The sequence below is a fragment of the Silurus aristotelis genome, assembly GCF_946808225.1.
Source record: "Silurus aristotelis genome assembly, chromosome: 21".
Taxonomy (NCBI): Eukaryota; Metazoa; Chordata; class Actinopteri; order Siluriformes; family Siluridae; genus Silurus; species Silurus aristotelis.
The window spans coordinates 4,422,157-4,437,358 of NC_139594.1; the positions used below are offsets into that span (position 1 = coordinate 4,422,157).

General features: G+C 37.8%; 1 protein-coding gene across 1 annotated transcript; it reads right to left on the reverse strand.

Moving 5' to 3' along the window:
* Window positions 1-1,362: 1,362 nt before the first annotated feature.
* Window positions 1,363-13,355, reverse strand: shfl (shiftless antiviral inhibitor of ribosomal frameshifting). Its single transcript, XM_083524593.1, has 10 exons — window positions 13,195-13,355; window positions 11,533-11,668; window positions 11,327-11,376; window positions 11,185-11,223; window positions 11,029-11,085; window positions 7,032-7,073; window positions 6,701-6,856; window positions 4,115-4,218; window positions 3,167-3,324; window positions 1,363-2,590 (listed from the first exon to the last, which is right to left on the reverse strand). The coding sequence occupies exons 1-10, from the start codon at window positions 13,219-13,221 to the stop codon at window positions 2,364-2,366; spliced, it is 996 nt and encodes a 331-aa protein (XP_083380719.1). The 5' UTR covers window positions 13,222-13,355; the 3' UTR covers window positions 1,363-2,363.
* Between the last annotated feature and the right edge of the window lie 1,847 nt (window positions 13,356-15,202).

A 15,202-nucleotide genomic window follows, 5' to 3' on the forward strand; every position in this document is an offset into this window, starting at 1 on the left:
GTAATATTGATCTTCATAAACAACTCTATATCGTGTGAATAAAGTCAGATAAATGTATTCGATTACATATCAGGGTGAATGGAAAGTTCTTCCTGTTAGGAGAGCTTGTTCCCCACTTTTTCAACAGCTTTTGTGTTTTATTATTCTGAACCTGAATGTAGAAGTACAGGGTGTGTCTTTCTGAATACAATTCACCAGAGGAATTTTAGGACAATGTAACAGGATATTCACACTCACGTTACACTCCAGCATAGGGTTGAGAACATGACAATAAACGTTGCGTGTTTTTGCTCCGTGTTTCTTTTCATTTAAATAGTTGTGTTAAATTTTAAATAATCCATAAATAATAACAGTACAATCACATCTCCAGTCCCCATAAGGTGACATGCTAAAACAAACTGGGATAAAACCCTAATTACAAAAGATGACATTCCAATCCTCATTAAACAAACAACAAAAGACCAAGACAATGCACAAATCCCACACTCCCAATCCCAATCCCAACAAATTCAATATACAGTAATCTCAAACACGCTCCCTTAGGTATTGGGCTCAATTTCAACATAGACAATATATACTAATCCCAATTACAAACACCTAATCCATTAAATATATATACCTATCCCATCCAACATACACAACACTTCAGTTTCAACCAGAAACATCAAAATCCCATCCCCATTCCAATGAAAGATAAAATTCCAATCGAATGCCAACTAAACAAAAATACTCTAATCCCAAACAACAAAAGCGATACAACAATCCTAAAAAGCCAAGGCTCCAATCCCAACCAGGTTAAAATGTCAATTCTAAAAATAATATCCCAATTCCAATAAATCCTAAATTATCAAAGCCAAAAAATGTGGGAAATAATGAAACAAAACAAACAAACTCGTCAAATCCAAGTGCATCCAAATCAACACCCCAGCAGACTTCCTCTGAAAAATGATTTCCAAACAACTGGACAATCTCTAAAACATACCAAAATAGACCAGGTGCTTTCAAATAACATAAAAAATGTTAACCATTTTATAACATATAATTAGGTTTACAGTTTTGTGAAACAGTTCTATGAATGTGTTTGTTTTTTTGTCATCATGCTGCATTTCCTTTTGCAGATCCTATAGAAGTGAAGATCTCCAGAATGATGACACAAGGAATGATTAGCTCAGCAAAGAGTACAGTGAAAGTGGTTGTTAGGCTGGTATAGGGTTCATGGGCCGTTCTGCACAGTATAAGTGCATTTGTCAGATAATACAGATTTAACTGCAACGTTATAGTGGCGTATTTTACACTGGAATAAGAGCGGAAGATGCCTGGTTTATGGCCATGAACTGAACCAAAAATGAGCGGAATCCAAAACAGATTTCACAGATTATTATTATTTTTTGCTTCAGCTGGTACATTGTATTTTAAATTAACAGCAAATGTAGAAAACAAGAATTGCTTTGATATACTATAGTACAATTTCCAGCAGGTAAATTGTAGCAACATATTCACTGCTTAATACTTTCTTAAGAAAACAGTATAAGACTTGTGTGAACTTCATAAAAGGTAGAAATGACGCTTCATCGTACGAAACATTTAAAACCTCTGTTCCATATATAAACATTTGCAGCAAAGCATTTCCGAACAGCGTTACGTAAGTACACGGTGAAAACTCATCCTCACACACTAAAAACTCAATAACGTACAAAAGCAGGAAGTGATTGAAGGTGGTAATTGATACATGAACAACAGTAAAGAAGTAAACTGCATATTTAGTTTTGTAAGCTGTATTTACCAAAATCATGAGTTAGCCTTTATTTATGACTTGGACAGCGGTGTCCTTTCTTTTTCATTAAGGGCTGGTGTGGGTGCAGGTTTTCATTCCAGCCAAGCCACACCAGATTCCCCCTATTTAGATCTTCATTTTAAATGGCCAATCGGGTGTGGCTCCTGCTTGGTTAAAATAAAAACCTGCTGAAAAAAAAAGAAAGAAAAAAAAATTCTTTCCCTTTGTGGGAAAGAATTGACATCTCTGTTCCCTTTTTTTTTTTTTTTTTACTTTTTTTTTTATTTATTTTTTTTTTATCTAAGCAATTATTGAGTGCATTTTTTTTTTGGTTGAAAAATACACTTGCTTCTTTAACAGAATTGCCCTGGATGGAAAAGCATATTAATTACTGAATTGATATATTAATTATTCAATATTGAGTTCCAAAATACACTATTAAAACTCCTGAAAATGCCAAATAAGTCACTGGTTGTTTGGAATAAAGATCACTGCACAGGGCCACATTTTACATTCATACGTTTTATAATAATCAATTGTCTTTGTCCCAGTGTTTGAAGGCCATGGATCTGAGCTGTGGATACACACTTCAGCTGCTGGTGCTGCTGTCCGAGTCGTTATTGTCGTTCTCGCTCTCCTCATGAATGTCATCCAGGATGATGTCGTACAAATCCTCTAACAGGCTGCCCTGACTCAGGCACGTGTTCACTGTGGAGCCACTGCTGATGTGGAGGTGGCTTGGGTTCAACACCTGCGGCTTACCGTTCCTCATCCTGCTGACCGGGTGCACACACTCTGTATCAGGAACGTGAGGCTCTGAGATCGACAGAAACAACACGTTAGATATAACAACAAACCGATTTATTGATGGTGAAACCATAACTTTTTAGAATCACATAAAAGTTTATTGGATCCCATCGTGAACTATGATTAGAGAGCTTCATTTAAAAAGGCGTGTTTTCCTGGGGAATGAAATTGGGGCAAATTGTGTGTGTTTTTGCTAAAGGAAAATAAATGCAAAAGTATAAATGATAAAGCTCAACAATTGCTTTGAACTAAACCAAAAATTCTACCAAGAATCCGTGCTGTTAATTTTTGCTGGCCTTATGGCGATGCGTGACGCGATATCTGAAATCTGATTGGATAGAGACTCCAACCTGAGTGCCCACTTGGATACGCTGCTCCTAGACACAGCGCACCTGAGAGGAACGCTATGAAATCAAGGGAGTAGGCTATTGGGAATAATTTTATATGTATTCATGGACATAAATATATTAAATATATATTTATATTATATATAATATTTTCGTCTGCACTCTTCTAACCCGTGTGTCGAGCAGAAACCACAATAAAGCAGTTACTGACACCTAGTGTAGAGCAGTGAAGTGTTACCCTGTCTGTTATAGCAGTCCTCTGCCAGGCAGCTGTGCTGGTGTCTTCTCCTTATCCCTGGGTTTATCAGGTTCTTGCGTGGAGGCAGGATGCGCGTTGGCATAACGACGGCGCGACAGATATAACACGGAGAGCCCAGGTCCATTCGACCAAACCCTCTGTCAGAAAAACATAATCAAGATAAAAAGGCATCACAGTGATTTTATCTAGATTTTTCACCTGCTGGATTAAAATCATTATACTAACTTTTTCTATTTATTAGATCTACACATGTGTTGGATACTTCTGATGTTCTTTCTGATATGTACATGTAAACCTTTATGGACAAAGGTTTTGTGGACACCTGGGCATAAGAATGGTATATGCCTTTTGAACATCCCATTCCACACTTAGTCCCCGTTTACTGTTATAATATCCTCCACTCTTCTGGGAAGATGTTCCACTAGATGTTGGAGTGTGCTTCTGGAGATTTGTGTGATATCCAGTCACAAGGTTGTTGGTAAATTCGGGAACTGATGTAGGGTGAGGGTGCAGTCCGCACTCACATTCATCCCAAAGGTGTTTAATAGGGTTGAGGTCAGAGCTCTATAGCAGGAGATCTTCTATTCCAACCCGTGTAAAGCTTTGTAGAACTAACTAACCTGTGGAACAGTTTTGGTCTCCTAGTTCAATAAAAGGAGAATTTAATGCTACAGCATCCAAACACATCCGATACAAATGTGTGCCTCTGACTTTGTGCTAACAGTTTGAAATGAAAATACGTAGTCTCTGGCTGGAAAAATTGTGGTGTCCCAATACTTTTTGTCCATATAGAGTATAACTTTTCCACCTACCAAAGGCTTAATACAGAACAGGAACTTGTGTTAAAATGGGAAACAACGGAAAACTAAATAAAGCATGGCAAAGGGTAGAATGGTTTCCGGGAAGATGTGTGATGAATCTACGTACTTGAAAGATCGGGCACAGTAAGGGCACATGAACTCTGCAATGCCCCACATTTTGTCTGCCGGCACGGGTTCGTATTTCTGTCTGCACAGCCGACAACGCGACACCTGAAAAGGATCAAAGATCACATTTACTGACTTAATGACACAAGCTTTGAGCATCATGACATGTCTTATCTTTAACAGCAGGTTTGGAAACCGAAAGAGAGAGAGAAAGTTCAAGCAAAGAAGCTCACAAAACATACTGTTCTCATTCGTGTTCTTCATTCACTGGATTAGAATTATTATATCTAAATTGTCTGCTATTTATACATGAATATTGTACTTTTCTTTACTTCTGCCTTCTTTCTCAAGCATTAGTAATTTTTATAATAATCATTATAAGTTGACTAGTAAAATCCACTTCAGCCATAAAATTCAACTACCGTAATTTCCGGACTATTAAGCGCACCCATATATAAGCCAAACTGAATTTTACAAATATTTTTATTTTTAACATAAATAAGCCGCACTTGTCTATAAGCCGCAAGTCTCTACACTAATGTACTTTACACAGGCTTTGACGAAAGACACGTTACACACAGTGTAATGGGTGAAATATGTTGCGCTTCCTTTAGGAGCATAGCGGAGGAGCATATCTAAACAGTAGCCGACCAAGAAAGTCATTGTTCACTGTCTTCCTCCTTCCTTTCACAACTATTTCTCTCAGGAGTTTATCTTTTGGCATCGTCGTGCGTTTAAAAATCAAGTTTTTTCTCCCGATGCCGTGCAGCTCAGAACACAGGTGAGGTGCGTTTTTTCGTTTCCGTTCAGAAATTTCATTGGTCTAATTTTATGGGGTTCAGTTTTTTGGCTTGAAGTTTGTGAAACCGGGAAAAACCCAGGAAAAATTCTCAAATTAGCCGCTTCGTTGTTTAAGTCGCAGGGTTCAAAACGTGGGAAAAAAGTAGCGGCTTATAGTCCGAAAAATACGGTAATATCTTCAATTAATAATTATTCCTGCTAACTAATATTCGTACTTTTACTTGCATAACAGGGTTTGAAAATAACTTTTGCATTTTGCAGCCAAATTAATATTATTAGTTTTTAAGTTAATGGCCGTTTAGCACTTCTACTAGTTTTGCAGGGAAAACGCCCCAGAAATAAACCAGATTAACAATTACAGCTGCATATAAATATATTTAGTATACAACCCCAATTCCAATAAAGTTGTGACACTGTGTAAAATGTACATAAAACAATGTAATGATTTGCAAACCTCATAAACCCATCATTTGTTTACAAAAAAAACATAGAAAGCATTTTTTTTAAAATAAAAAATAAGGTAATTTTGAATTTGATGGCTACATCAAACGTCTGGAAAAAGTTTAAATTTTTTCTTATTAAAGAGTTGGAGAAACATTTTGCAACTAATTATGTTTCTTGATAAAAGATCAGTAAAATGTTTGGGTAAAAACAGCGTATCTTCGAGAGGCAGAGTCTCTCAGAAGTAAAGATGGTCAGAGAACAATCATAAAAGCTTTTCATCAAATTAGCATTTTTCTTTTTGAAAACCATGGACATGGCATCCTGTGGACTAAAGAAGAGAGGGACCATCTGGCTTGTTATCAAAATGTATTTTCAAAGACGTATGTCTTTTTCAATGGAAGCCTTGCATATTCAAGCAAGACAATTCTACCTGCATACCGCATTTATGACACTAGCAGGACTTCGTAGTTGAAGAGTCCAGGTGCTGAACTGGCCTTCCTGCAGCCTAAACCTTTCACCATTTGAAAACATTTGGTGCATCACAAAGCAAAACAACAACAAAGGAGACCCAGAACTGTTGGGCAGATAGAATCCTGTATCAAACACATATAGGGCAACATTCCTTTCCCAAAACATCAGCAACTGGTCTCCTCAGTTCCCAGATGTATACGGACAGAAGACGTGATGCTACACAGTGGTAAACACGGCCCTGCCTCAACTTTTTGGAGACGTGTTGTAGCCATCAAATTCAAAATAACCTTATTTTGTCTTTAAAACTGTATATATTCTCAGATTAAACATTTGATAGGTTTTTGTTTTATTGTGAATAGTATATGGATTTATGAGGTTTGCAAATAAAGTTATTTACATTTTGCCCAATGTCCTTTTTTGGAATTGGGGCGGTCTGTTTTTCATATAATGTTCTGTATTCTTTCCATGTTACACTGGATTTGGTTTTCCCAGGCAAGTTTTTGTTATTGCTTGTTAATGCACATGATCCAGTACGTTGTTATTGCTGCAGATGTTGTGCAATTAGGCTCTATTTAATATATCGTGATGACTTACAAGTTGATTATTTGTGATACATCTGCACAGACTTACACAAACTTCCCTGGTAAGGTGAGAGAACATGATTTATGAAACATAAGTAACTTTCCAAATTGGCTATAAAGTAAAGTAGTATGAGATTGTAAATGTTCTGCTTTGACCTGAGTGAGAGCATTGAGAGCATTTTACTCCAGAGGATTTTTTTAAACATGGGATAACATGTTTATTTGAGTAAAGAACTTGGATTCGTTCACCACCTCTGGATATGAGGTGGTGTAGAGTATGTGGCTTTTACCCTCTTTCTCTCTGGGACTTTCCTCCACCAGCTCTTGTCACACATCTCACAGGCAAACTGGTGCTCGACTGAGGGCATTTGGTTTTGCTGAGCCCGATCAAACATGCGCTTATTCTTCTCGGTCAGAGGCAGGACCCGGAGTTTTTTCCCAAGTTCCTACACACAGACACAGACAAAGTTAAATAGATCATCTGCTAATATTTGTGACGTAATCATGCAGTCGGCTTCTGTTTCTCCATTTATATGGTTGTGTGTTTTCATTAGGCTGCATAGGTGGATGTTTGCAGTCAGAGACAGAGTAGAGACTGAATGAGGACTTTAGGTTACTGACCTGTATGTCTTTGTCATCCCGGGGCACTTTGTTTGCTTTGGGCTGGAAAGAAACGGAGTAAAGAGAGTACGCATTAGAATAGTGGATCCATTACCTGTGTGCATATATTTATTAAATGGGGCAATTGGAAATGTTTCCAGAAAAAAAATAAAAAACTCAGGTTTGCCGAGTTTGAATTAGCGTAATTATATGATTCGGTGTTGTGTTTGGTTTCAGGTTTCACACTACACATGATGAAAGGAAGCAAAAAGTAAAGTAAAGTTAAATAAATAAATAAATATATATATATATATATATATATATATATATATATATATATATATATATATATATATATATATATATATATATACATACAGTGAGGAAAATAAGTATTTGAACACCCTGCTATTTTGCAAGTGCTTCCACTTAGAAATCATGAAGGGGTCTGAAATTGTCATCGTAGGTGCATGTCCACTGTGAGAGACATAATCTAAAAAAAAAATCCAGAAATCACAATGTATGATTTTTTAACTATTTATTTGTATGCTACAGCTGCAAATAAGTATTTGAACACCTGAGAAAGTCAATGTTAATATTTGGTACAGTAGCCTTTGTTTGCAGTTACAGAGGTCAAACGTTTTCTGTAGTTTTTCACCAGGTTTGCACACACTGCAGGAGGGATTTTGGCCCACTCCTCCACACAGATCTTCTCTAGATCAGTCAGGTTTCTGGCCTGTCGCTGAGAAACACGGAGTTTGAGCTCCCTCCAAAGATTCTCTACTGGGTTTAGGTCTGGAGACTGGCTAGGCCACGCCTGAACCTTGATATGCTTCTTACAGAGCCACTCCTTGGTTATCCTGGCTGTGTGCTTCGGGTCATTGTCATGTTGGAAGACCCAGCCTCGACCCATCTTCAATGCTCTAACTGAGGGAAGGAGGTTGTTCCCCAAAATCTCACAATACATGGCCCCGGTCATCCTCTCCTTAATACAGTGCAGTCGCCCTGCCCCATGTGCAGAAAAACACCCCCAAAGCATGATGCTACCACCCCCATGCTTCACAGTAGGGATGGTGTTCTTGGGATGGTACTCATCATTCTTCTTCCTCCAAACACATTTAGTGGAACTATGACCCAAAAGTTATATTTTGGTCTCAACTGACCACATGACTTTCTCCCATGACTCCTCTGGATCATCCAAATGGTCATTGGCAAACTTAAGACGAGCCTGGACATGTGCTGGTTTAAGCAGGGGAACCTTCTGTGCCATGCATGATTTCAAACCATGACGTCTTAGTGTATTACCAACAGTAACCTTGGAAACGGTGGTCCCAGCTCTTTTCAGGTCATTGACCAGCTCCTCCCGTGTAGTTCTGGGCTGATTTTTCACCTTCCTTAGGATCATTGAGACCCCACGAGGTGAGATCTTGCATGGAGCCCCAGTCCGAGGGAGATTGACAGTCATGTTTAGCTTCTTCCATTTTCTAATGATTGCTCCAACAGTGGACCTTTTTTCACCAAGCTGCTTGGCAATTTCCCCGTAGCCCTTTCCAGCCTTGTGGAGGTGTACAATTTTGTCTCTAGTGTCTTTGGACAGCTCTTTGGTCTTGGCCATGTTAGTAGTTGGATTCTTACTGATTGTATGGGGTGGACAGGTGTCTTTATGCAGCTAACAACCTCAAACAGGTGCATCTAATTTAGGATATTAAATGTAGTGGAGGTGGACATTTTAAAGACAGACTAACAGGTCTTTGAGGGTCAGAATTCTAGCTGATAGACAGGTGTTCAAATACTTATTTGCAGCTGTATCATACAAATAAATAGTTTTAAAATCATACATTGTGATTTCTGTATTTTTTTTTTTAGATTATGTCTCTCACAGTGGACATGCATCTACCATGACAATTTCAGACCCCTCCATGATTTCTAAGTGGGAGAACTTGCAAAATAGCAGGGTGTTCAAATACTTATTTTCCTCACTGTATATATATATATACACACAGGCCTGAGATACAGTGCGCATTTCCAATAAAAATTACGCCACCCCAGCACGGTGCTCAATAAAAAACTACATAATATTATACAGAGTTTGAGAATGAAATGCATTGCATTTATTTCCTAATTCCCCACAACACTCAGCATGTCTGCAGCATTAAATCTCAGTCCTGTTTCTCACTTTCGCAGCTCACGCTTGGAGAAAAATCTTGCAAACCTTGACACACAGGATGCTTTGTCAACTTCCTGGTTTCGGATTAAATTACATTGAAATCACTTTTTCATTACAAGTTCACTTAAAAGCTGACTGAGGCCACCGTCTTGGGACATTCTCAGACCGGATGTTTTAAACCGCACCCATGTTTGACTGCTGCTCCATACCTGACTACTGAGATGCACCAAGGGAGAAAACAGACTGAACTTCTTATTTTCTAATGAAATACACACCAAGTTTGAAAGCACATTCTGGGTTTCTGATCACATTGTGTTATAATTAGCTCCTTGTCAGTCCCAGTTGAAGAAGTATGCTGCATCTTAAAATGAAAAAACTGTTACAGGTCCTACTTTGGCGGTAATTACGGCAAATAATAAGTCAGAATTACATTTAAAAACAACAGCACCATCATATTAAGTAAGAAAATATTACACAAGGTTTATTATCATTAATGCTTGCATAATGCCAAAGTCAAATACCTTCTCCAACACATACACTATATGCACAAAAGTGTTGTGACACCTGACTTTTCCGGCCAAATGTGCTTCTTCCCCAAACTGTTAGCACAACGTTGGAGGCACAAACCGTACAAGACTTCTTTGGATGCACTAAAATTGAATTTTACCTTCTCTTGAACTAGGAGACCCAAATCTGTGAGAGAGCTCCATTAAGATATGGTTTAAATGAGTTGGAGTGGAGGATTTTGAGTGGTCTGAAATAAAGCTCTGATTTCAACCCTATCGAACACGTTATAGTTCTTTTAGCATTAATCCTAATAGAAAAATTAATTCTTTAGTTTTCTGTAGAAGCTGGTGCTGGATCTGTGATGATCACAAATGTTGAGCTGTTTTATGAGTTGCTCAGTAGCTCCTAGTTTTATAACCATAATGACTGTAGAAGACTGTAGAAAGAACATTACTTATAATCTTACACTCCAGTGCTCATGTTATTTCTCTCTCTCTCCAGTGTTCTGTATTGTTGAAAGATTTATAATCACACTCTTGATGTCACCCAAATGAGGATGGGTTCCACTTTTGAGTCTGGTTCCTCTCAAGGTTCTTCCTAATAACATCTAAGGGAGTTTTTCCTTGTAACAGTCGCCACGGCTGCTCATCAGGGATAAATGCACACCATTCACCTTAACTGTTGATTTCTGTAAAGCTGCTTTGAGACAATGTCTGTTGTGAAATGCGCTATAGAAATAAACTTGACTTGACTTGACTCTCCATTTCTTGTGCTCACTTTGCTCACAAATACAAATCCTGAGACTAGACATAAGCATGAGCAACTGGCAAAGATTTGAGCAGATCTAGAACTCAGAACAACTAAAGAATCTATTGAAAATGACTAGGAGTAAAATTATGGCTGTAATTTTTCATTGACACGAATACTTACTTTTGAGAGACGAACTAAGGATTTTGAGAAACGTTCGGTTTGCGGTTCTGGTTTGCAAATATCAAGGATGATTCAAGAAATGCTCCAAAGCAATTGAGAAAATCTGTAAATTAATATACCAAAACATTCGCGATTTGTTCAAATGCAACGAGAAATTGCTTTTATGAGGTACCTACATGATGTGTTGGTTGAGCAAGAATTTCATTTCTGATTCTAGAACTGTGGTTCTGAAACATGGGCCAAACCCAAATGGCCCAAAAAGCCCAACAAGCTCATAATAAGACCCAGGATGCAGAGAGCAGGGACAAGTCTACAGTATTTGTTTAATTGCTTATTTCCTTACCAGTGATTTGGAATGAGGAGCATTAAAAAACATTTCTTTATAGCCATGGAGTGTAGTGAATTTTAACCTACTTGCTTAGAGCTCCTAGCATCATTACTGGCTCCTGATGGTCCGTCGTTTCTTGTCTCCTGCAACATAAAGGGCGATTATGATGCAGCATAATGCGTTTACAGGCCTTACGATAAAACACGGAGTGCAAAATTTGAATAATGAACATGCGGCATTACCTTTTCTTTTTCCTCATTCTGCAGTTTCTCGACCACATTCTGTCCGTGAGCAGGAAAGGGGTTAGGTCATGCAGAACACGCTCTTTTTTTTAGCGTAATGACATTTCGACATCTCTGAAGGCGGATGGGGCGAAAACCTTACCTTTACGACCTGATCGTTTTCCAGAGACCATTTGTCTTCGTCGTCCAGGTCTGCGCATGGGACAGAGGGTGAAATGGAAAAGGCATGGAAATGAGGATGGTGGGGGGAAAAAAGGGAAGTGCAGCGTCCGTTTAGTAAATCATGCACGTGAATCAGGAGAGCAGAACAGGTTCAGTAAGGGGGAAAAAAACACTTCCTGTTTTTACCTTGGTCTTTCATCAGGACGATCACCTTCGCTACCAGCTGGTAGTTGTTCCTGTATCGGCGCATGAGCAACACCGACTTGTCGATCGGAAGCTTCCCGTGAAACATCTCTCTCAGTCGCCGGACACATTTTTCCAACTGAGTGAGAACGGAACAAAGCTGAGTTTAGATCTTTATATAAACTGAATGTATAACAATTTTGAAGATTGTGTGTATTTTGGAACATCTCATTCCACATTTAATCCCCATTTGCTTTTAGAATAAGGTTCAATCTTCTGGGAAGATGTTCCACTAGATTTTGTGGAGATTTCTGTGAGATTCATTGAGTGTTAGCAAAGTCAGGTTCTGATGTGGTGAGGTGACCAGGCCTGAGGTGCAGTTTAAAAGGCTTGAGCTCTATAGCAGGAGATCTTCCACTCCAACCCGTAAATCGATTTAAGAATATTTTATTGATCCCACAGGAAAATTATTTATTTGCATATCCCAGAGATGTTAGGAAGCTGGGGTCAGAGTGCAGGGTCAGCCATGATACAGTGCCCCTGAAGAGGACAGAGAGTTAAGGGCCTTGCTTAAGGGCCCTAAGAGTTGCAGATTGACGATATCAGGGACATCCAAAGAACAATTGTGTGCCTCCAAAACTTGGGGGAAGAACCACATATGGCTGGAAGTCAGGTGTCCCAATACTTTATATAAAGTACCTTTGACTAATTTGGGATTGAGTTTGTAGTGAGATTTTTTTTCTTCCATGGAAATGTTGCTCCGTGTTGGTTGAGTTTCCAGCATATGTAGTGGGATTTAGCACTTGTTCATCTCCAGACTTCTACACAAAGTCATGCAGCGGCACTTTAATCCTAGCTTTAATTCTCTTTAGTCATCCCACCAATCGTTTTTTTTTTCATGGTCATATGACTCGTAAATGTCTTGGAAGCTATGGATTGGATAACTGCTTTGCATTCTGGAATGGTCCCCGGAATCACTCGACTCGTCACAAAGGTGTTTCGGTCTATTGAGTGTTATTGAGTAGGTTTTAGGGCGGAGGTTTTTATTTGTTTGTTTTAATAATTACAGGTCATAGTGCAAAGACTTTACAGCTTTTTTTTTTTATGTCGTATGATCCGTGCCCTCGGTGTCCCAGATGTGTACAAGGGTGAAAATCTAATAAATACCAATGTAAGGAAATGTTCCTGATCTTTTCAGATTGTTTAAAATCCCCCCTTTTTATTATTGCTCAAAAGTAAAATATGATGTTTGCTCCATAAACACTACTAATATTTGCATTAGACACAAAGTGAGTAAGGGGAAAAAATGTAATTTAATGAAATATAATGCAAAAAAAATCTATAAGAAAATAAACAAAACACACACAACAATCCATTGTAACTCTTCTGTCCATCTCTCTGAGTCCAAATGCATGAAAACAACTTTCAAAAGTGCAGATTAAGCTTCATGCATGAGGTGTGTAGATTCAAATGTCAACATCTTTAAGTTTTCTGCATTCTTCTGTAGGACAGGTTTAGATTAATACACGCATGGGTCAGGAAGAAGGACTTTCCTACATGTGTTTATTGATGATGTGTTTTAAATCGGGCGTGACTGCTGCGCCTGCACGCGCAAACTCGTGTACTACAGATACATTAACATCAAAACATCTCAGTTTGTCTTACCTCCACTTCCTCCTGAAGTCGACTCATTGCTTTTTAGCGCAGTTTAAGCAGATTTTGCAGTGAGGAACATCAGAAAGATACCAGACTGAGAAGCGCTCTGTTTTCCTGTTCTGACGGCCCTGTTTTCCTTCTCCGCTCTTTCACTTAACTTTCGGTTTCCATTCGCACAGCTGCAGCTTCAGGAAACAGCCAGAAGGCGGCGACAAACACCATACAAAAACCCCCGTACATTACAGATGATGATACAGTTACATAAATTAAATAAAATGTTATTATAGGAGTAATTTACAGATGTGTATGTAGATAGATAGATAGATAGATAGATAGATAGATAGATAGATAGATAGATAGATAGATAGATAAATAGATAGATAGACGGACGGACGGACGGACGGACGGACGGACAGACAGACAGACAGACAGATAGATAGATAGATAGATAGATTTGTTGATTTTCCTCATGTCACTGCTTCTGATGCAGCTGCCCCATGCATAAAGCAGCAAATAATTTACTGCAGACATTAAATGCCCTAAACTTTCTCAAAAATGTAAATCTTTGGTGTCCTTTTCCTGTAAACAGTGTTGATGAATTTCCAGTGTGAACTCGAAAGTATCTGTATCTCTCCACAGTTCACGTTGTGAAGCATTGAGGAGGTGTGATGGTGTTGAGGTGTTTTGCTGGTGACACTGTTGGTCATTTAGGATATATCGAGGCCACAATTAACCAGTATGACTAGCACAGCATTTTGACATACCATCCCAACAGGTTTGCACTTTTGTTGGACCATCATGTGTTTTCCAACAGAACAATTACTAAAAACATATCTCTAGTTTATGTAAGAACTAGCTGTTCAAAAGTGAGAGTGATGAAATGCTGCATCAGATAAACTGGCCTACACAATCACCCAATACGAATTTAACCGAGATGCTTCGCTTTGTGTTGGACCGTAAAGTGAAGAAAAAGCAGCCAACAAGATCTCAACATCTCTTCTTAAAATTGTTTAAAAATCATTCCACTGGAATGCAAAGTACTTTAAAAAAAAATATATATAAAACATATTCTGGGTTATTGAAGGTTTTTTTTTTTGCTGACTACACAATTCTGTGTGTTCTTTTATTGTTTTAATGTACAATGTTGAAAATGATAAAAATAAAGAAAAACCACTGAAGGAGAAATTTTTTGGCCAAAGATTTTGAATGGTACTGTGTATTTACACAGTTTATTATATTAATAAATACACATACACGATATATAATTGAATAAAAAAAAACAATTTTTGAAGTATAAATAAGTAAAAAAAAAAAAAACGTTGTGCATCAATAAAAATCAATGATGCACAATATTACAGATTTTTACAGGTGTAAATATTAAGTATTTCTGTCGATTTCTGCATAATTAAACTTGTTAACGGGATTTATTGTAATATTAAAATAACGATTAAACTGTATAAAGTTTTTACTTTTTATAATTCAATATAAAATCTTCTTATATTTTAATTCATTTACTGTTTGCCGGACAACTTTTAACAGATATACCATGCACACAAATCGCAGATCTGGCAACCCCGATTTCAGTAAATCCGGTTCCCATAGCTTAAGCAAAGCGTTCTCTATAGCACTTGGGGTAATGTAGTATTTTGTTTAAAAACCGACAAATTAGCACAAATTAAAAAAGTAAACTTATGTTTTAAAAATAACTACTGGCTATTATATGAGCCTTAACAACCGTTTTAACACAATACGGAGAAAATTCATTGCAATTTTCAGTTCTTATAAGGTCATGGCTCAGATTAAAAACTTTATTTCCCAGAATGCTTTAAAGCGCAGCACAAAGTCCGACATGGCCGCCATGTTTAGACGCGGTTGCCAGTTTGGGGTGATTTGCCGTCTTTTAGTTTAAGCTAAACATATTTTATTTTAGTTCATATACTATGTAATTGCGTTTTAATAAATGATGTGTGTGTTGTATAAATATGTATAACTTGTATAAGTTTTTTTATATAATTAA